Source organism: Lolium rigidum, chromosome 4 (assembly GCF_022539505.1).
Source record: "Lolium rigidum isolate FL_2022 chromosome 4, APGP_CSIRO_Lrig_0.1, whole genome shotgun sequence".
Lineage (NCBI taxonomy): Eukaryota > Viridiplantae > Streptophyta > Magnoliopsida > Poales > Poaceae > Lolium > Lolium rigidum.
In genome coordinates, this window is record NC_061511.1 from 139,369,180 (window position 1) to 139,389,829 (window position 20,650).

At 45.7% G+C, this 20,650-nt stretch overlaps 3 protein-coding genes across 3 annotated transcripts; 1 reads left to right on the forward strand and 2 right to left on the reverse strand.

Annotated features, from left to right (window-relative positions):
* Positions 1-1,042: 1,042 nt before the first annotated feature.
* LOC124708743 lies at positions 1,043-6,079 on the reverse strand. The gene is made up of 5 exons (XM_047240415.1): positions 5,920-6,079; positions 5,294-5,649; positions 4,843-4,938; positions 1,704-1,763; positions 1,043-1,459 (listed from the first exon to the last, which is right to left on the reverse strand). The coding sequence occupies exons 1-5, from the start codon at positions 6,044-6,046 to the stop codon at positions 1,232-1,234; spliced, it is 867 nt and encodes a 288-aa protein (XP_047096371.1). The 5' UTR covers positions 6,047-6,079; the 3' UTR covers positions 1,043-1,231.
* Positions 6,080-6,280: 201 nt separating this feature from the next.
* Positions 6,281-6,875, forward strand: LOC124706214 (uncharacterized N-acetyltransferase YvbK-like). The gene is made up of 2 exons (XM_047237861.1): positions 6,281-6,554; positions 6,655-6,875. Exons 1-2 carry the CDS (start codon positions 6,281-6,283, stop codon positions 6,873-6,875), a joined length of 495 nt encoding a protein of 164 aa, XP_047093817.1.
* Positions 6,876-7,317: 442 nt separating this feature from the next.
* On the reverse strand, positions 7,318-11,870 carry LOC124708466 (E3 ubiquitin-protein ligase AIRP2-like). Its single transcript, XM_047240150.1, has 5 exons — positions 11,769-11,870; positions 11,079-11,229; positions 10,910-10,976; positions 10,547-10,781; positions 7,318-7,805 (listed from the first exon to the last, which is right to left on the reverse strand). Exons 1-5 carry the CDS (start codon positions 11,831-11,833, stop codon positions 7,595-7,597), a joined length of 729 nt encoding a protein of 242 aa, XP_047096106.1. The 5' UTR covers positions 11,834-11,870; the 3' UTR covers positions 7,318-7,594.
* Positions 11,871-20,650: the final 8,780 nt, after the last annotated feature.

Genomic DNA, 20,650 nt, shown 5'->3' on the forward strand with positions numbered 1-20,650 from the left:
AACATCCATCACAATAAGTAGACATATGCGCCTAAGTTTCACTACAAAATCACACTTATAGCTATACAAAAAAATCTTGTTGTGCCAATGGCATAGGGAGGGGGGGGGGGGGGGGGCATGGCCCCTGCTAGCCCCCTAGCCATTAATAGTTGCACCGGGCAGCTAATTTCGTACGAAAGAATTGTTGGGCCACGGAAAATCCTTCCCTAAACAAGTTCTCGTGCGAGGGTATCTAACGAAACTTAGATAGGTGAGAGGTTTAAGCACAGCAAGGTGTGAAGGGTTGATTACCGCACCTAAGTCGTTGTTAACTTCAAAGAAAATAGACAAATATTGTTAATAGAGTATGTCAAACAAAATGGGTGGATTTTCTAATCCTCTTTAATACTACCACAATTCTTACAGATATGCAATGATACTGCTAGGAGAGTAACACCGACGATAATTTTCCAGGCTTCACCCTTAAACCCGGCCGGAGAAGTGGTCAAAGGAGTTAAAACAGTGAAATTTCGTATAAGTGTTACCAATTACCCTGGACATGTTGCTGTGTGAATACAAATCAAAAATGAAAATTCTGTTCTACTGCTTTTGAAGGTTGAGATCTCTTTGCATTTAAATGTACACGTTTGTCCCTTCAATTCTATACCATACGTTGTGGCGTGCATCGAATATGCCGCAAGGCTCTACTCCGGTACCAATTTACTTGATATCGACACTTCAGAGTTGAGACGTGCAACCAACAACAGAACACCGACACGGCACCTAACCTCAACGAAATGGAAATAAATAAGAGCGGTGCTGGTGCACGTTCCGTTGGGTTGGGTAGCTATGACCACCCGCCGTGCTGGCGCAGGTCAACATCACAACTCACAAGGCAAATCGAGCAGGGAGCATATCTCCTTTCGAAACCATAAGCAAAAGCATATACTCATTATGTAGTACTGCTAGTAATAAGAATCGAATCTTCAAAGTACTTCAAGGAATCGAGGTGGGAAAATCATCAAAGAAAGAACTGAACTTACCAGCGCAGAGACAAATGCTATATCTCATACATGTAAGTCACATGCCCTCCAGCCTGGACTCTGGTCTGCTCTCCAAGCTACTACAGTTTATTGGATGCTACTACAGTTCAAGTGCAGCTGGTCTATTCTCCAAGCAAGCAAAAGGCAACGTCAAGTGAGAGGAAACACAAGAAAGGGAGGGGTTGCAGAAAACAAAGGCCCTAGAGCTTCTAAGCGGCCTCCACATCGGGCACGGCATCAACAGCTTCATCTTCAGGCCCAGCGTCCTTCTGCTCGACGAAGTCATACCCATATTCCTCCTCTGAAGGATCCTCCTCCACGCTTCTGCCAAAGATGAATGGCCTCTTGCCCATCGTCGTGAAAGGCATTAGCCCCAGTGCACGCGCTGTTTTGATCTCCCTCGCAACCTTGCGCTGAGCTTTCGCGCTTATCTTGGTCTGCAGAGCCGATCAATATGTTAGCCACCTCAACAAAAGCATCATCAGCAAAGGGCTGTTGCTATTTGAAATCAGACACTCCTTTGTTAGAGATATGTCATTCAGCTCTAAATACTACAATATGCATTATTGTCAACAATCTAAGAAAGCATGGTCTGAATTTCTAATACATACATCAGGAACACAGGAATGTCTTCACCCAAAAATTTCCTATTCTATTTAAAGGCAGGGAAAATATCATTACCTGATTCCTCTTGATGATAATGCCAGCTTCTGTAAGAAAGTTGGCGAGGAATCTAACATTCTGCAAGGAATAATTCCATGTGGTCAGAAACTGCATCTTTGAAATAATTGCAAATAGCCCAAGATATCCTGATATCGGGATGCATCATGCAGGTCAAACTATGTACACATGCAAGAAGCTGTCTAGCAGTAGGTAATTAATTGAAAAAAAAATGGTTACATAGCACCAAGCGATAAGCAATTCATATACCACTTGAGCAAAATGGTAAACTTTTCCAATGAAAAGATTCCCCCTATTAAATCTTACCCTCTTATGTTGATTCAATGTCAATACTCGTGTCCCCCTCTGATGAAGGAGGTACTTTGATTGGTTAGACAAGGCTGTGACAAACAATCAATCTACTATTACTATTCAATTTATGTGAGACATAAAGCTGATGTCACTTGACATTGTTAGACTTCTCAAAAATCTTATATGCACTACATTTTGGCAAGGAGGGAGTATCACATAAACCACATAACAGTGGAGTATTTGCTGGTCAAAACTTTGCCTTAATCTAATATATGTCCTGCGTTTTGCAACGAAGGGAGTGCAATTTTGCATGTGTCTTCCTCTGAGATCCCCTCACCCTGAGTTCAGTCACCCAGCTCGCTGTCTCACACGAGCGCAAGTTCTATATGCCTAGGTTCACGTTCCTTTTATAGTTCTGCCTGTAGATGTTTGATGTATGTGCAGTTTTTGTACGAGAAGGTTTTTTTTTTTTCGGGAAAACGCAAAGGACCTTTGCATTTCATTTCATTGAAAAGGTAGAATTTGATTTACAAACCTCCTAAGAGGTGGGTTACAACAAGGTGTAAGCTAACTTAGTGCACATCCCAGGTGGATGGCAAGACTAGTCTAAGCCCTTCTGCGCCTGCTCTTGCCCAAAGGCTGGCCTCGTCCTTGATCATGGAGACAAGGGTGTGGACAGAGGGCTGGTTTCCTTGGAAGATGCAGTCATTTCGATGTTTCCAAATATCATCCAAGGGGTGAGAAGCGCTGCAGAGGCGAGTCCCTTGCGAAGCAGCTTGGGGGTCTGCTGTTTGGCCTGCAACCACCAGTCCATGAGGGTGTCCTCACCATTGGGTGCTCCTGCTGTCATCCTGAGCCAAGCGAGCACTTCATGCCAGATGGTCTTGGTGAAAGGGCACTCAAGCATGAGATGGTGCATGGTTTCTGGTGCCTGGTCACATAGAGAGCAGCGTCTGTGGTGTTGCAGGCCGTGTCTTGCGAGGCGGTCCGCAGTCCAGCACCTGTCCAAGTTGGCTAGCCAGTGGAAGAATTTCACTCGCGGTGGTGCCCATGTCTTCCAAATCAGCTTCCAGGAATGGCAAGCGACTGATCCATGGAAGGTTGCCAGGTATGCAGAATGGGCAGAGTAGCTGACCATTCCTCCATATAAGCCGGTCTGGCTCGTCGGTAAGAGCGGTGCTCTGAATAGTCAGCCAAAGCTGCAGGTATTGCCCAATCTCGGTGATGCCGAGGACGCCCTGTATGTCTCTAGCCCAGCTGATGCCGGTTAGGCCGGCTGCGACAGTCGTGGCCTTGCGTCGTCGCTTGGGGACGCAGCTGTATAACTGTGGCGCTAGCTCGCAGACCGCTTTACCATGAATCCAGCGATCCTCCCAAAAGAGGGCTTTGCTGCCGTTCCCAACCTCCATGGAGGTCGAGGCAAAGAATAGGGCGTGCTCGTCGGGGGAGAATTGCAAGTCCAGACCACTCCAGGCCCTGCTGCTGTCCGTCCTGGTGTACCAGAGCCACCTCAGCCGTAGTGCCAAGCCAGCGCGCTCAAGGTCTTGGACTCCCAAGCCTCCAAGGGAGATAGGGCGGCACACGCGGTTCCAATTTACATGGCAATGCCCTCCATTGGCTTCTGCTCGTCCAGCCCAAAGGAAGCCTCTCTGAATTTTGGCGATCTGCTTGAGCGACTTCTTTGGTGGTGCATAGACCAAGAGCTGGTGTAGGGGGATGGCACCAAGGACTGCCTTGTCAAGGTGGCCGGCTTTGTTCATGAGTTTGGCCTTCCAAGCTGGCAGCTGCCCAGCAATGCGATCGACAACAGGTTGTAGTTGTGCAGCAGTCGGTCTTCTGATTGTAAGGGGAATGCCTAGGTATTTTGAGTGGTTGTACGAGAAGGTTTGGATGATGCCTGTTCACAAGCACATGATGTATGCAGGACATACTTGAAGAAAGTTTTAGCAACAGGTATTTTGGGATGAGAAAATCAATGTGAACAAGCTTGATGAGAAAGGCTCTAGGCAGCATGAACAAAAGATTCAACAAGTTCATTATTTTGCTCGGCGAGGAATAACTTCACTGTTGTGCTTGAGAAGATTCGTGTTAAGGTTGCTGCAGTTCTTTTTGTGCTGATTAGCTTAGGTTGTTGCCTTGTGCTAATTGGATTGTTACCTCACAGAACTTTCCAATGGATATGTTCTTCGTCTTGAAAAGTTTCTACCTTCTTTGCGTTGATTGGTATTATGGTTATATCAGTTTTCATCTTGTTATGCAATGCAGGAGGTTGCAATACTAGTCTGTAGCAGGAAGAGGTTTCTGTTGTAACACAGGACCAACTTCTGAAAATAAGAAAAATATGAAATAGTATGTTTGATGCGCACACAACATCCCAACAATTTCTGGTTTCCACACTGTGTTTCAATATCGGCATCATCTTAGAAAGTTAGAAGAAATAACTCAAATCAACAGGGTAACAAGCAGCATGTCAGTTCACCATAGTACCATACTGATGTTAATAATTGCTAAACTCAAATAGAAGGATAGGAAGCATCAAGAGAAAATGTATGAACCTCACAGCTCTAGGTAGTGTAACAAGATGTTTGGGCAAATTAGCACCGGCGTGACGCTATACTCATTGCTATGACTTACTCCTCAATTCACGATAAAAATGCCATCTAGGGTTTACCATATTCACTGTATACCTGAATTTCATAATAGTTAAAGGTTCTGAAAGTTTTACATGCCTGCAAGATCCATAATTTACAAGCTGGCAAAGTAATGAAGTACTAAAATCTATCTACCACTAAATTTAAAACAAAAACTCTGCCAGTTCACATAGATTGCCAAAAGTAGATGTACTTACCCTAAAATCGGCTTTCCTTAGAACATCCTTCGTGGTTGTTTCAAACTGAGGTCTAGGGGTGCTCCTTGCGGCTGCAGGTCTTGTAAGGTCAAGATCCTGAATGCAGTAGAGTTGAACAAAAGCTGGTGTTAGAAGAGTGTCACTCTAGTACATAACATTCTTGCATAAGTAAAAAAATAAATGCAATTCAGAGAGATAGAACACTATCTTCTTGTGGTATACGATTGTTTAGGAAGCAGTTGATTTTCTGTTTTCACAAACACCTATCCACAAAAGAGTACTACATTGTGTGGATATATACGAAGCTACCAACACCGCATAATCTAGCTCACCATCTAGCCATGTTTCGTGAATACTTTGTATGGGCTAAAATGAACTTCAAGATTGCAAGAGGAGCTGTGACCTCTCGAATACGTGAACCATTGAAGTAATTAACAGATATCCCTCTTACCTTGACATTGTAGGTCGAGCCTCGCCTGTAATTCACATCTGGCCTGAAATCATAGTCATCGTCCTCGACCTCGTCCGTCATATGAAAGGTGCGGGCCGCGTCATCCAACTTCTCGTTCATGCCATCGTTCAAGGAATCGTCCATGCTCCCACCAAACAGAGAGCCCTCCCTGTCACCAAACTCAGAGTAACCCCTGCCACCGGGCCGACCCCAGTCACCCGTCCCAGATCCGGCGCCTTGTCTTCTGAAGGAGTTCCCAGTCCCATCGAGCTTCCCAAAGAACGAATTGTCACCTTGCTCCGTCTGCTCAAACAACCGGTTTTCAAACGCATCCGCGCTCTCGCCTGCGCCCTCTCCTGCGAAGAAACATTCGAAGCAAACGAGCACGTGAAAAAAAAAACATCGCCAAAACATTTTAAACATCGATTCCCCGAGTAACAGGCATGCGGCATCACAAAATGATGGGTTTGAGCACGGTAAACCTAGATCTCTAGCGGCTCCGGCCGCCACCCGGTCCGATCTTTCGTTGTATCGGGGATAGAGAAAGGGTGATCTGAGTCCGTTTGCGGCAAGAGGTGTTGAAAGTAGTGTACGGAAAAGGAGAGGTCAGGAGTGCGGGTGCTCACCGGACTGGAAGCAGCGACGAAACGAGGAGGAGGCGGCGGCGGCGGCGGAGGACGGTGGGTCGGAAGGGAGGAGACGGCGGATCAAGCCCCGTGCCGGCAGAGACCGTCTCAGCGCTGAGCTCGCCATCTCGCTGAGTGACTCGTCGGCGGCGCCGCAAACCGTCACCAGAGGAAGAAGCAGTGGAGGGGGGATTAGGGGTTTTGGACTTCTTTTTTTTGCTTTCGGACCCTTCCGTTCCACGGATATTCATATTCTCCCGTTTTGCTGCTGTGTCTAGTGTCTACTGATAATCGGGAAGAGGCGGGGGGCGAACTGCAAAACGGAGCTCGCGCACTTGCTCGCCCCGTTTCGTCACGAGCTATGGCGGCAGCGGCGGCCGCGCCCGCCGCGGCGATCCTCGAGCTGGACCCTTCGCAGGAGCGCGCCGGCCGCGTTGTCGATGACATCGTGCGGCTGGAGAAGAGGATCTTCCCGAAGCACGAGTCGCTGGCGCGCTCCTTCCACGACGAGCTCAAGCGCCGGAACACCGGCCTGATCTACTCGACGGCCGGCGCCGGCGACGACGAGGAGGTCACGGGGTACGCCATGTACACCTGCACCACCTCCCTCTGCGCCTCTATCACGAAGCTCGCCGGTGAGACGTCCCGCACAGAAATCACCAGCCCCGTCGAGAAAACCATTAGAGAGAGCCGCCGCGAACTTTTGTGTGAACTTTTTTTGTTGCTTGTATGCAGTGAAGGAGAGCTGCCGGAGGCAGGGGCTCGGAGAGGCGCTGCTGCAGGCCGCCGTCGAGAGGTGCCGGAGGAAGCGTGTACAGCGGGTGTCCCTCCACGTCGACCCGGCGAGGACGGCAGCGGTGGCGCTGTACCGGAAGGCCGGGTTCCAGGTCGACGCCACCGTCGAGGGCTACTACTCGCCGGAGAGGAATGCCTACCGGATGTACATGGATCTCTAGGGATCACCAGGATCAGAGCATCAAAAAGCTTGTCCACTTTGCCAGTTTTGCTGTTGTTGTGCTCAAAATGATATTTTCTGAATCAAAGTCAGTATGGAATTATATCTCAGTACAATAATACGGGTGTATTTATTGATAACTCTGTTGTTTCAGACTTGCTGCCATTCCAAATGGAAACATTATTAGCTGAAGAGCAAATTCAGTTATAGGTCGTCACAACGAAAAGAAGCTTTCTCAGCGAGATCACAAGATTTGATGCAACTTCTGTAATATAACTTACTGCTGTTATGTCAATTTCGCTACTAGAAATAACCAGCAACATAATCATCCAGCATAAAACTCTTGATACAAGAATGATAAGGACTCTGAAAGATTCCAGGGAGCATATAAGGCTTCAATGATGACCTGAAAGCAGCTTATACAACCAGAAGAAACATGGGAGAAAAGCAAACAGCACCGCCTCCATTCGGGGCAAGCTCAAGTTCTCTATTAACAGAGCCAATGTCAGATATATACAAACTGGCTGGATGTGCTTAACTTAAGCATGAAAGCATGCACTAAATAAGATCTAAAAAAGCAAACGGAAGGCTTGCGACTATAAACGCGACAGTCCAGGCATTTCGAAGAGCTTCAGTATAAGCATGGAATCAGAGGGCTTCGGGCATAGATTAATGAACAGGGCACTTGGCTGATGACCTTGATAAGCAGACAAGTGCCATTCATTTTATGTGGGAATCATAAACACTGAAGATGACATCAGGCACAATCAGAGGCAGCTTGTTTATGTACATGAACAGCCTTCTGAGGTTCTCTCTGGACACCGTCTCCATGTCGACCACGTCTTGCTCCTCGACGTAGATCCACAAGTCACCAGGGTCAGTCTTCTTCAGGTTGTCCCGGCAGAATGGACAGGACTGTGATCTTGAGTTCCTGCAGCACACAATATTTTCTTTTAAGGCATTGTTTTAGAACAGCAGATAGATGCTGTAATAATCATAACCAAATCACAGCTCATAAGTATAAAAGAACAATCCAAGTTATGCTATCAGAAGTGGTGTGCATGGGCTGCAAGAAAGCAGACAAATCATAGATGTTGTAGAAACAAACACCGCATGGAATTGGTTAGAAAGTTGAAACGCCTGAACAAGCAAATTGCCATTATCCAACATGACACTATCAGTATTGGCCAACACATGAAACTTGGTTGATCTGCAGAACCCATACCACATCTAACTAGTGAATAGCTAGCAAAAGTAAACTTAAGCATGGCCTAAGCCTACATTACCATATCCTGCAGTTAATTGAACTACATATATGCAGACTGTCTGGATTAGACAGGCTATGCACTGAAGATTAACAATCAGTGCTGATAAAGATGCAGGGTTGGTTGTTCAGAACAAAGAACAACATAATTCAATTCAGAATATTTTCAAGTATTCAGTGGCTGAATTTTAATACCATCTGCAGCTTGCAAATTGGATATCCGATTTGTATCTTTACTCATATCAGGAATGATGAAACCAATAGTAATCAAGATGAAATGTAACTACTATAACCTAATCCTGCGCTATCATACCCTGCAATCATTGAACTACATATGAGCAGACTGTCTGGATTAGACAGGGTGCATACTGAAATGAACCAAGAACTAGGTAAACAATCAGTGCTCGACAAAAAGCAGAGTAGGGTTGTTCAGAACAAAGAACAATACAATAGAGTTCAGAATATATTTTTAAGTTGTCTGTTACTGCATTTTAGACTATTAAGAGAAAAATCCAAGTTATGCTACTCCTACCAGAAAAGGTGTGCATGGGCTGCAAGGCAATAAGACAGATCACAGGTATTGTTGGAACACTGCATAGAAATGGTTAAAAAGTTGATACACCTGTACAAGTTAATTTCTATTATCCACTATGGCCCTAGCAGTGTTTGCTAGAACCACACCATGTCTAACTAGTGAATAGCTAGCTGAAGTAGATGTAAGGATAACCTCTAACTAGTGAATAGCTAGCTAGAGTAAATGTAAGGATAACCTAAGCCTACACTATCATATCCTGCAATTAACTGAACTACATATAGGCAGACTGTCTGGATTAGACAGGAAATACTATGTTAACAATCAGTGGTTGATGAAAGCAGAGTCAGGTTGTTCAGAACAACAGAATACAGTTCAGAATATTTTTAAGTTGACAGTTGACAGTGACTGCATTTTTAGAGCATCCACAGTTTCCAAATTGGACATCCAACCCGTAATGTCGTATCAGGAATGATGAAACCAATGGTAGTGAACATAAATAGAAAATCAATGCATCAATAAAACACTATCCCTGTTCTGTTTAGCTACTGTGCATTCATAATCATGCCCTGTTTACAAGGGCTATACTGTGTATCAGTCTATAAAAGCATGGAAATTGGGTGCATTAACCTCTGAAAATGAGGCGTAAGCTTTCCATAAGTCAGTTAACAGCTCAGCTTCAACTACTCTCAAGAGACATACCGATTCTACAGAAGAAGAATAATACTAGGAAGAATAGCAATACAAAGGCCGCTTCGCTCCGGACGCGCCCCAAATATTGTCCGGCGTCCCTAGCCCATCCCCTGTGTATAGAGGCTCCATCGGGGACGCCGGACACGATTTTTACACTTGCTTTTTGTTTGGAGGTCGCGTTTGGGGGACGTGGCTAGAAAAGGGACCTCCTCCAAACGAAAAATTGGTCCGGACGTCCCCCAAACGACCAATCCGGCGCTTTTGCCGGACGTCGTTTGGGGGATGCGACTGGAGATGCTCTTATGCTACCAGAAAAGTTGTGCATGGGCTGCAGGACAATAGACAGATTATAGATATTGTAGGAACACTGCATGGAAATGGTTAAAAAGTTGACACACGTGAACAAGTGAATTGCTACTATCCACTATGGCCCTATCAGTGTTTTACACATGAAAGGTTGATCTGCAGAACCACACAAAGTCTAACTAGTGAATAGCTATCTAAAGTAAATGTAAGGACAACCTAAGCCTACACTATCATATCCTGCAATAACTGAACTACATATAGACAGACTGTCTGGATTAGACAGGGCGCGTCCTGAAGTGGACCAAATACTATGTTAACAATCAGTGGTTGATGAAAGCAGAGTCGGGTTGTTCAGAACAACAGAATACAGTTGAGAATATTTTTAAGTTGACAGTGACTGCATTTTTAGAGCATCCACAGCTTCCAAATTGGACATCCAACTCGGAGTGTCGTATCAGGAATGATGAAACCAATAGTAGTGAACATAAATAGAAAATCAATGCATCAATAAAGCACTATCCCTGTTCTGTTTAGCTACTGTGCATTCATAATCATGCCCTGTTTACAAGGGCTATATTGTGTATCAGTCTATAAAAGCATGGAAATTGGGTGCATTAACCTGAAAATGAGGCATAAGCTTTCCATAAGTCAGTTAACAGCCCAGCTTCCATTTATTACTCTCAAGAGACATACCGCTTCTACAGAAGAAGAAGAATAGGAAGTATACATACGTAAAACTGAGTCCTAAATAGAGGCGTATCCTTATCTATAAAGCCAACATTACCAACGTTTGTGCGGGGGAGTGAGAAGGGCTGCACGCCACTGAAACAGTCACACGAAATGCATGGTGGGGCGGAAACTGGAAATCTGCGCGTACCAGTCCTGGTAGCATCTGAGGCACATAGCGTGCGTGCAGTTGGGCAGCACGACTTTGCTGTTCATCTCCATGCAGATCCCGCATTCCTCTTCCCTCTCGGCATCGGCATCGGATAGGCTGCTGGTTTCGTCTCCGTCTCTCCTTGTGTACCTCTCCATGCACACGGCCTTCTGCTTCTTGTCCTCCATGTCGGTGATCCCTCTTTGCAGTTGCAGCAGGGAAGGGAATATGACAGCTGCACAGCAGTTCCGGTCAGTAAAATGCCAGAAGATGAGCAAAATATGGAATGTTTTGAGCAATGGATGAGCATCATGGTTAGACCCTCAGCTAGAGAAAGAAACGAGTAACTCGTGCATGACATACCGTAGAATTCCTTGATGCTGGCTTTCCTCTCATGTGTCGACATGGTGGTGGTGCCGTCGACATAGACCTGCGCAAGGAGGAGGTACAACCTCATTAGCAGAACTGAGGGTGGGCAACGAGAGGGGCAAATAAAAAGGCATGGTGCAGGTGAAGATGTGAGCGGAAGAACCTTGTAAATGAGTATCCTGAGCAGACCGAGAGCCCCCGCGAGGCTGCAGTCAGTCCACTGCACCAGGAAGAGGAATATATGAGCGGCGGGGCTAAAAGAGAGCCGCATCTGCAGGCAGGCGCCATCGTACTCCCGGGGAAATTCAGTCGCCCTGCAGCACGTCAAGCACGCATGAGCAAACCAACGTCTGGCATCATCATTCGCTGGACAGATCAGCTGCAGTCGTCAAGAGATCCCAGCCCCCTCAGTGAAATCGCGCTAGCTAGCTAGTACCTTCTCATCCCCTTTTTCGTTCAACGGGATTAGCATAATTTAGAAGGCTGGAACACATGGGCAGGGCAGGGTAGGGCAGGGTGTTTTAATATGCCATGGCGAGCACATGCGATCTCGTTCTCTTGCTCCCGATCTACCGCCACTCGGCTGCCCGTGCGCTCACGGATAATGATGATAATTGAAGAAGCGGGGCCAGCCCCCACGCCGAATCCCACCTCCCGAGCCGGAGGCGCCGACGCGTGGTTCACCCACGCTCCGATCGGTGGGTCGATCGATCCCCCAGTCCCAGGCCGCATTGCAAGGCTCGAGGCGTCCCAGCAGCCCCACGTGAACACCGACAGAGAGGAGAACGGGCGTCGAGCAGGCGAATTTGGGGGCGGAATCGGGAGAGGATGCGTGGGAATCGGGGGTGCTTACAGGGTGTTGGCGTGCTGGATGTCAGCTTCGAGCACCTTGAGGGAGTCCCTGTACGCCTTCCGCATCCTCCGCCGCCGCCGCCCTTCTCATCCAACCCCGGAAATCAACAGCACCGACACCAGCACCAGCACCAGCCGCGCGCGGCGCCGAATCTCCGCCTGGATCGCGGTGTCCGGGAGGCTACGCGGATAAGGTCTGCGGTTGCATTGGGGATTCGGGGTCGGGGTCGGGGTCGGGGTGGGTGCGGTGGAGGAGTGGTCTTTTGAAGGAGAGGGAGGAAGAGGAATGGGGGAGGCAGGGGCGAGTGTGCGCGCGTGCCGGATGCGCAGACTGGGGGAGGGGGAGGAGGGCGCGCCCGGCCGGCGCCACGTGTGTCGCGGCGGGCGTGGAAGCGTCGGGAGGCGCGAGAGCGCGCCACGGTGCGGTGGACGCTGGACAGGTCGCGCTCTCTCCCACCAGACCCGGACCCGCGGTGCAGAGAGAGAGAACCGACGACGACAGAGTAGGTTGATGTGTTATCGTTATCGCTTAACCTCCTCTACTGTCGCTACATGTACTGTACTTCGTCCAAATCCTCCCCCTGCTCCGCCCTGTCACTCGCATAATAATACACGCTTACAAGTTGTACCACGGCAACTTGGCGAGCTTTTTTATTTGCTATGAAATTTAGAGTTGCTTGATGAGTCTGTTTGGGGTTTCTGGAATTTTGATGGACTGTATGGATGCATGTTTTTTGTGGATTTTTTTTGTGAAAAATGCTTCCAACTTTCATATCGTTATTAGAACAAGGGGATTTCTATTTTCGTACTCTTGTCCGTCCTTAGTTGTGTTCAGCTTTTCCTAACCGCTTAGTTTTTCCTCAGTTTTGCCTAAGTTCTTGTCTTGCTGGAACGGCCGGTTGCCCGATGGGTCAACAACTTTGACCGTTATTTGCTGAGTAGTGTGGCCACGTAGAGCCCCGCAAAGACACGTCAGACCATTCATCTTTGTTTGACCATAAGCATCGCCGTATCCCTGACCAAAACGCGGACGAGTGGGGCTTCGGTATATCGAATGACAAGTGGGGTCATGACGCTGATACAAGGGGTAATACACGGGTAAGATTAGATTTTTAAACGGAGCTCTACATCGATGGCACGGAGGAGGTGGCCCGCGGGGTGCCGAGATGAGATCGACGTCCACAAAGAACTGCATGAGGCGAGACCATACGCATTAGATAGATATGAACTAGACGCGTTTAACCATGCAAAGAAGAGAAGAAATGGCCAGGGACATCGACGACTACGACACGAACGCGAGCAATGTAGAGAAAACTAGTGTATCTCCTTTCTGGCGTGTATAGATGGGTGCTAGGGGAGTGTGGTGGCGAACGGAAAGACCTCGCGGTGGTATGTGGCGTCCAGCATAGCGGGGCAGCAGGGCCGTGCCCGCAGCGGCGTGCATGTTCGACATTGGCATCAGCATGTACGTTCGGCATTGGCCTCGGCGGTATCTCTGGTATGTCAGTGATCGAATGAGGGGACGGGATTGAGGGTGCATCCCGATGGTGACCTAGCAGTGGCGGCGAGCATTGCCGTTCTGATCATGCCGATATCGGTATCGGCATCGTTTGGAGGTTGTGGTGCTCGAATCAATGTGGGATTTGTTTCTTGTATGCCAAAATGAATTTGAATCAAGTTTCCTGTTGAAGGTTAGGTAAAATACGAAAGTTTGTAACTAAAAATCTACTGGCACCATGGTGAGGTTCTTTTTGACAGAGCTATACGGTTCGGCAAAAAAAATTGACACTTTTTAGATATTCTTTGTTGTTACACGTATGGCATCATGATGGCAAATTTGGGGTCATTTGGAGATGTTCGAAAAAATCACTTTGCTTAAGCGCATGTCGTTTGGTCTCACTGAAACCAGCTTTTGTAACAAGTTAGGTTTTTCGACCTTCTCTAAATGACCTCAAATTTCATACAGATGATCTTCTATAGAAATATAGGTAGATTGTTTCGTTTTTACATTTTTTTGAACTTTTATTTCCCTTTATAATACCCAGTTGATTTTCGGGTCAAAACCTCAAAAGTTAACATAAGTATATGGTGAACCCTCCCAAACTTCAAATACAGAGATAGATAGATTGTTTTGTTTATCATTTTTAGCGTGAAAAGTAATGGCTACAAGAAATCGATGATGGTTTATCATTTTTTGCATGAAAAGTAATGGCTACAACAAATCGGTGATGGTTTATCATTTTTTGCGTGAAAAGTAATGGCTACAACAAATCGGTGATGGTTTATCATTTTTTGCGTGAAAAGTAATGGCTACAACAAATCGGTGATGATTTATCATTCTTTGTGTGAAAAGTAATGGCTACAATAAATCGGTGATGGTTTATCATTTTTTGCGTGAAAAGTAATGGCTACTCCCTCCATACCAGTTTATAAGCACATTTCGTGATTTGAGAAGAACTTTGACGATTAATTTGGTCAACAAAATATGAAACATATATCACAAACATTATATCATTGGAAAATTCTTTTGCATATGAATTCAATGGTACTCCCTCTGGTCCTATTTAATTGACTCAGATTTAGTACAAAGTTGTGCTAAATCTGAGTCAATTAAAAGAGACCAGAGGGAGTATAATTTTTTAGGCATATAAATTATAATGGGTTGACCAAATTAACGATCAAAGTTTTTCTCGAAACACGTAATAGGCCTATAAACCGGTATGGAGGGAGTACAAGAAATCGGTGATGGTTTATCATTTTTTGCGTGAAAAGTAATGGCTACAACAAATCGGTGATGGTTTATCATTTTTTTTTTGTGAAAAGTAATGGCTACCAGAAATCGGTGATGGTTTATCATTTTTTGCGTGAAAAGTAATGCCTAAAAGAGTTTATAATTTTTAGCGCGTGAAAAATAATACAGAAAACCAAACTTGCTGAATCCGGTGGCAAACTGAGTATTTAGCATACATAGAGGGTGGAAGCTAGCCGCTGACAGAGAAAGAGAGGGTGGTGGCCCCGATCAGAGAGAGAGAGGGGTTATCCTGCCCGTTGGATCATACGATCAACGATCGGCGGGCACGATCCGCGTGACAAGGGCTAGACCAATCAGGGCAAGGTTGGGCGTCCCCTGTGAGAATTTGTGAAGGGAGAGGGCAAAACTGAGTAGTATCAAGAAACCAAGGGCACGTGAGTAGTAAACAGACTAAGGGACTCAAATATGAGATTTAAAAAATGGAAAATGCGTGTTTTGTACAATGAAACCCATCTTGGCCTACCTCAAACTATTTGCAATACAAATATACATGAGTGTGAAAATTATGGTCTCATTCAGACAAAGTATGTTTTGGGGAAAGCTGTTTTGGGAAGGGCTTATTGTGGAAAGCCATGCACCTTCATAGCTACAAGATGATTTGAGAAGTGGTAATTTATGGTAAAACTTAATTTATCTATGATTGTTATGGTTCCCAACGTGGCAGGTCGCGTAAGAAGACTCCATGAGTAAGTGCCACTATGGTTTTATCTTTTTTCGAATTTTCTGCGCATGAAATGACTCAATTAGATAGCTTAATCCAATTTGTTTGACCAGCCACTTGATGGTAAAACTGACTATATTGCACTAGCCAGTATTAGTACTCGAGGGGTAAACTGAGTACAGATATTTTTCTAGTGTAAGACTCGAGGGTAGAACTGAGTACACGTAACAGTGCAGACGTGCAGTACCACGGACGCGTGTCGAGGTGCGTAGCGGTTAGGCGGTGCGCGTGTTGAGACCAAATGTCTAGTTTTTTGGAACTGTCGAGACCAACCGTCACCTTGCCTGTACAGAGCCCCTCTCTCCCTCACGCACGCAACCACGCCTCTCACGTCCCATCAACTTCTCCAAATCGAAGGAAAAAAAAACCCAACCGCCCTATGCGCGCTCCTCTGCCGACGATGTAGAAGAAGAATGCGCCGGCGGCCATCGCCCCCGAGCCCGTTGCCTCCAAGCACATCGCCTCCGAGCCCCTCGCATCCGAGCCCATCGCATCCGAGGCCGTCGACGCCGAGCCCGTCGCCTCCGAGGGCGGCGCATCCAAGTGCGACCCCTCTGTGAACTGGGCCTCTCTCACGGCTGATGGACCACTTGACAAGATCGGCGACTGCTTACTGGCGAACGAGGAGTACGTGGACACCTACTCTGCTTTGAGGCAAGTTTGTAGAAATTGGCGCTCAGGTTTACCTAAGCCCGACGTGCACCTGCACGATTGGATCATGGTAGAACACGCCCTTCCACGCGGCGCTGAGTTCACCTTCCTCCACCTCCGCACATCCCGCTACGTCACCATCGATCTAACGGAAGTTCATGCAAAGTTCAAATTCCTTCAGATCTATATAGTTAATCTATTTCTATTTTCAATCGTAAACATCTTAGTGTTGAATGTTATCTTCATCAATATATTTTAGATACTACTTCGTCGGCTTTTGCCGTGGCGTAATCGTGCTTGCCCAGAAGTACCAGCCGCACAAGATATGGCTTCTGAACCCACTCACAAACACATTGAACGCTATGTGTGCAGATGCCATCTGTTTTTCTGGAGTCAGTCGATGTAATGAAGTCCCCGACTATGGTCTTCGTTTCCACAGATTACCCTACGAAAACTGGTTGGGTCGATGAGAGCACTCCAACTAAGGGTATAGATCAAGATTGGGGAGAAGGAAGATTTTCCATCGAGCACCATGCTCTGCGTTGCATTACCCCGTTCAATGGTGAATTGTATGCAATAGTTGTGGACAATTTTGAGTTTGGAAAATTAGTGTGCACCAACAATGTCCAGTTGGGCAACACGCGAGCACTGTCAATATGGAGACACTATTTTCATTTCCAGAACTTGGAAATGACAAGTTCTACCTTGTGAAGTCGGATGGTGATCTACTGCTTGTGTTGTTGGACAACATGCATTTGGAGGAAGGTCAACCATTGGTGTACCATGTGGACACTGAGAGCCGCTCTCTCCATGTCGTCAGTAACATTGGCAGTCGTGCCTTCTTCATCCATTATATCTGGTGTATCTCCGTCGACACCAGAGTGCACCCGATACTTCGACCTGGCTGCATCTACTACGCGGATTTGGATTATATCAGAGAGTACTTTGATGATATAAAGGTCTGGGATGAGTGGCCACTACGTGTGGATAGATTAGGAAACTACGGTCTGAGAAATGAATAAAAACCATACTGTTTGGAGGACGTATTGGATGCACACTGCAGACGGGAGGAGTTCAATGAATATTTACTTTAGATACAAGGATGGAACGACGAATAAATATATGTTGAATGAAGAACAGATTCATTCATCCTGGGGTATCCTAGTCTTCATGTTGGCCATACATTGCGTCCTGTATTATTTTCAGTTTAGTTTGTCGTGAACATTAACATCGTTATTGGCTACTTTTGGCTGCTGTATGCAGTTTATGTATTATACTTAGTTTTCATGATTTATTATGCTGCTGTGAATTTATCCTATACTAGCTTCTAGATTTGCTACTAGATTTGTTACCATATTGGGCAAAAAACGAGGGCAAAAAGGCAAAAATCATTGAAGAAAGACAAAAATAGAAGATTCTCTGGATTTGATACTAATTTGGTGAAAAGAGAGAGAACTGTTACAGAGAGAGTGAGGGGAAAAAGGTGCTCTTAAAAATGGATGCCAATTTGGGCCGAGAGAGACAGAACCCAGCTCCTTCTCACGTACAACCAAACGCGGTCTCGTCCTGTCCCACGTGGTCGACGCGGCCCCACACGACGTGGCCCGACACGTCAGCACGTGATGTCTACGGGAGCTTCTATTCTTGTAGACAGTGTTGGGCCTCCAAGAGCAGAGGTTTGTAGAACAGCAGCAAGTTTCCCTTAAGTGGATCACCCAAGGTTTATCGAACTCAGGGAGGAAGAGGTCAAAGATATCCCTCTCATGCAACCCTGCAACCACAAAGCAAGAAGTCTCTTGTGTCCCCAACACACCTAATAGGTGCACTAGTTCGGCGAAGAGATAGTGAAATACAGGTGGTATGAATAAATATGAGCAGTAGTAACGGTGCCAGAAAGTAGCTTGCTGGCGTGTAGTTGATGGTGGTAATATGGTAGCGATGAGTAACGCTGATAGAAACGAGTAAACAAGCAGCGATAGCGATATTTAGGAACAAGGCCTAGGGAATAGACTTTCACTAGTGGACACTCTCAACTTTGATCACATAACAGAATAGATAGATGCATACTCTACACTCTCTTGTTGGATGATGAACACATTGCGTAGGATTACACGAACCCTCAATGCCGGAGTTAACAAGCTCCACAATTCAATGTTCATATTTAAATAACCTTAGAGTGCATGACAGATCAACACAACTAAACCAAGTACTAACACAGCATGCACACTGTCACCTTCACACTATGTAGGAGGAATAGATCACATCAATACTATCATAGCAATAGTTAACTTCACAATCTACAAGAGATCATGATCATAGCATACGCCAAGTACTAACACGGATGCACACACTATCACCATTACACCGTGCAGGAGGAATAAACTACTTTAATAACATCACTAGAGTAGCACATAGATAAATTGTGATACAAAATACATTGCAATCATAAAGAGATATAAATAAGCACTTCACTACGCCATTCATAACGGTGAATAAGTATTACGTGAAATATAGCCTAAGAGACCCACACGGTGCACACACTTGTCACCTTTAGACACGTGGGACAAGGAGTCTCCGGAGATCACATAAGTAAAATTCACTTGACTAGCATAATGACATCTAGATTACAAGCATCATCATATGAATCTCAATCATGTAAGGCAGCTCATGAGATTATTGTATTGAAGCACATAGGAGAGAGATGAACCACATAGCTACCGGTACGGCCCCGAGCCTTGATGGAGAACTACTCCCTCCTCATGGGAGACAGCAGCGTTGATGAAGATGGCGGTGGTGTTGATGGAGAAGCCTTCCGGGGCACTTCCCCGCCCGGCGGCGTGCCGGAACAGAGACTCATGTCCCCCAGATCTTGGCTTCGCGATGGCGGCGGCTCTGGAAGGTTTCTCGTACCGTGGCTTTTTCGTATCGAGGTTTTAGGTCGAGGGGCTTCTTATAGGCGAAGAGGCGGCGCCAGAGGGTCGAAGAGGCTGCGACACCATAGGGTGGCGCGGGCCACCCCCAGGCCGCGCCGGCCTATGGTCCCGTGGGCCTGTGCCCCCTCTCTGGCGGTTCTCGGGTGTTCTGGATGCTTCCGGGCAAAATAGGATGCTGGGTCTTGATTTCGTCCGATTCGAGAATATTTCGTTACTAGGATTTCGGAAACCAAAAACAGCGAGAAAACGAGAACTGGCCATTCGGCATCTCGTCAATAGGTTAGTTCCGGAAAACGCATAAATATGACATAAAGTGTGCATAAAACATGTAAATATCATCAATAATGTGGCATGGAACATAATAAATTATCGATACGTCGGAGACGTATCAGCATCCCCAAGCTTAGTTCTGCTCGTCCCGAGCGAGTAAAACGATAACAAAGATAATTTCCGAAGTGACATGCCATCATAACCTTGATCATATTGTAAACATATGTAGTGAATGCAGCGATCAAAACAATGGTAATGACATGAGTAAACAACTGAATCATAAAGCAATGACTTTTCATGAATAGCACTTTCAAGACAGGCATCAATAAGTCTTGCATAAGAGTTAACTCATAAAGCAATAATTTAAAGTAAAGACATTGAAGCAACACAATGGAAGATTAAGTTTCAGCGGTTGCTTTCAACTTGTAACATGAATATCTCATGGATAATTGTCAATGCAAAGCAATATAATAAGTGCAATAAGCAAGTATGTAAGAATCAATGCACAGTTCACACAAGTGTTTGCTTCTTGGGATGGAGAGAAATAGGTGAACTGACTCAACATAAAAGTAAAAGAATGGTCCTTCAAAGAGAAAAGCATCGATTGCTATATTTGTGCTACAGCTTTTATTTTGAAAACATGAAACAATTTTGTCAACGGTAGTAATAAAGCATATGAGTTATGTAAACTATATCCTACAAGTTGCAAGCCTCATGCATAGTATACTAATAGTGCCCGCACCTTGTCCTAATTAGCTTGGACTACCGGATCATCGCAATACACATGTTTTAACCAAGTGTCACAATGGGGTACCTCCATGCCGCCTGTACAAAGGTCTAAGGAGAAAGCTCGCATTTTGGATTTCTCGCTTTTGATTATTCTCAACTTAGACATCCATACCGGGACAACATGGACAACAGATAATGGACTCCTCTTTAATGCATAAGCATGTGGCAACAATTAGTGTTCTCATATGAGATTGAGGATATATGTCCAAAACTGAAACTTCCACCATGAGTCATGGCTTTAGTTAGCGGCCCAATGTTCTTCTCTAACAATATGTATGCTCCAACCATAAAGGTGGTAGATCTCTCTTACTTCAGACAAGACGGACATGCATAGCAACTCACATGATATTCAACAAAGGGTAGTTGATGGCGTCCCCAGAAGCATGGTTATCGCACAACAAGCAACTTAATAAGAGATAAAGTGCATAAGTACATATTCAATACCACAATAGTTTTTAGGCTATTTGTTCCATGAGCTATATATTGCAAAGGCGAATGATGGAATTTTAAAGGTAGCACTCAAGCAATTTACTTTGGAATGGCGGATAAATACCATGTAGTAGGTAGGTATGGTTGACACAAATGGCATAGTGGTTGGCTCAAGGATTTTGGATGCATGAGAAGTATTCCCTCTCGATACAAGGTTTAGGCTAGCAAGGTTATTTGAAACAAACACAAGGATGAACGGTGCAACAAAACTCACCTAA

Excerpts from the sequence above, each read along its gene's own strand:
- LOC124708466 (XM_047240150.1), bottom strand. The coding sequence starts at position 11,833 with ATGCGGAAGGCGTACAGGGACTCCCTCAAGGTGCTCGAAGCTGACATC. Across the intron at positions 10,977-11,078 it reads TCAGGATACTCATTTACAAG|GTCTATGTCGACGGCACCAC; the intron begins GTTCTTCCGCTC and ends CTCCTTGCGCAG. Across the intron at positions 10,782-10,909 it reads CAGCATCAAGGAATTCTACG|CTGTCATATTCCCTTCCCTG; the intron begins GTATGTCATGCA and ends ACTGCTGTGCAG.
- LOC124708743 (XM_047240415.1), bottom strand. The coding sequence starts at position 6,046 with ATGGCGAGCTCAGCGCTGAGACGGTCTCTGCCGGCACGGGGCTTGATC. Across the intron at positions 5,650-5,919 it reads TCGTCGCTGCTTCCAGTCCG|GAGAGGGCGCAGGCGAGAGC; the intron begins GTGAGCACCCGC and ends GTTTCTTCGCAG. Across the intron at positions 4,939-5,293 it reads GCTCGACCTACAATGTCAAG|GATCTTGACCTTACAAGACC; the intron begins GTAAGAGGGATA and ends TACTGCATTCAG.
- LOC124706214 (XM_047237861.1), top strand. The coding sequence starts at position 6,281 with ATGGCGGCAGCGGCGGCCGCGCCCGCCGCGGCGATCCTCGAGCTGGAC. Across the intron at positions 6,555-6,654 it reads CTCTATCACGAAGCTCGCCG|TGAAGGAGAGCTGCCGGAGG; the intron begins GTGAGACGTCCC and ends GCTTGTATGCAG.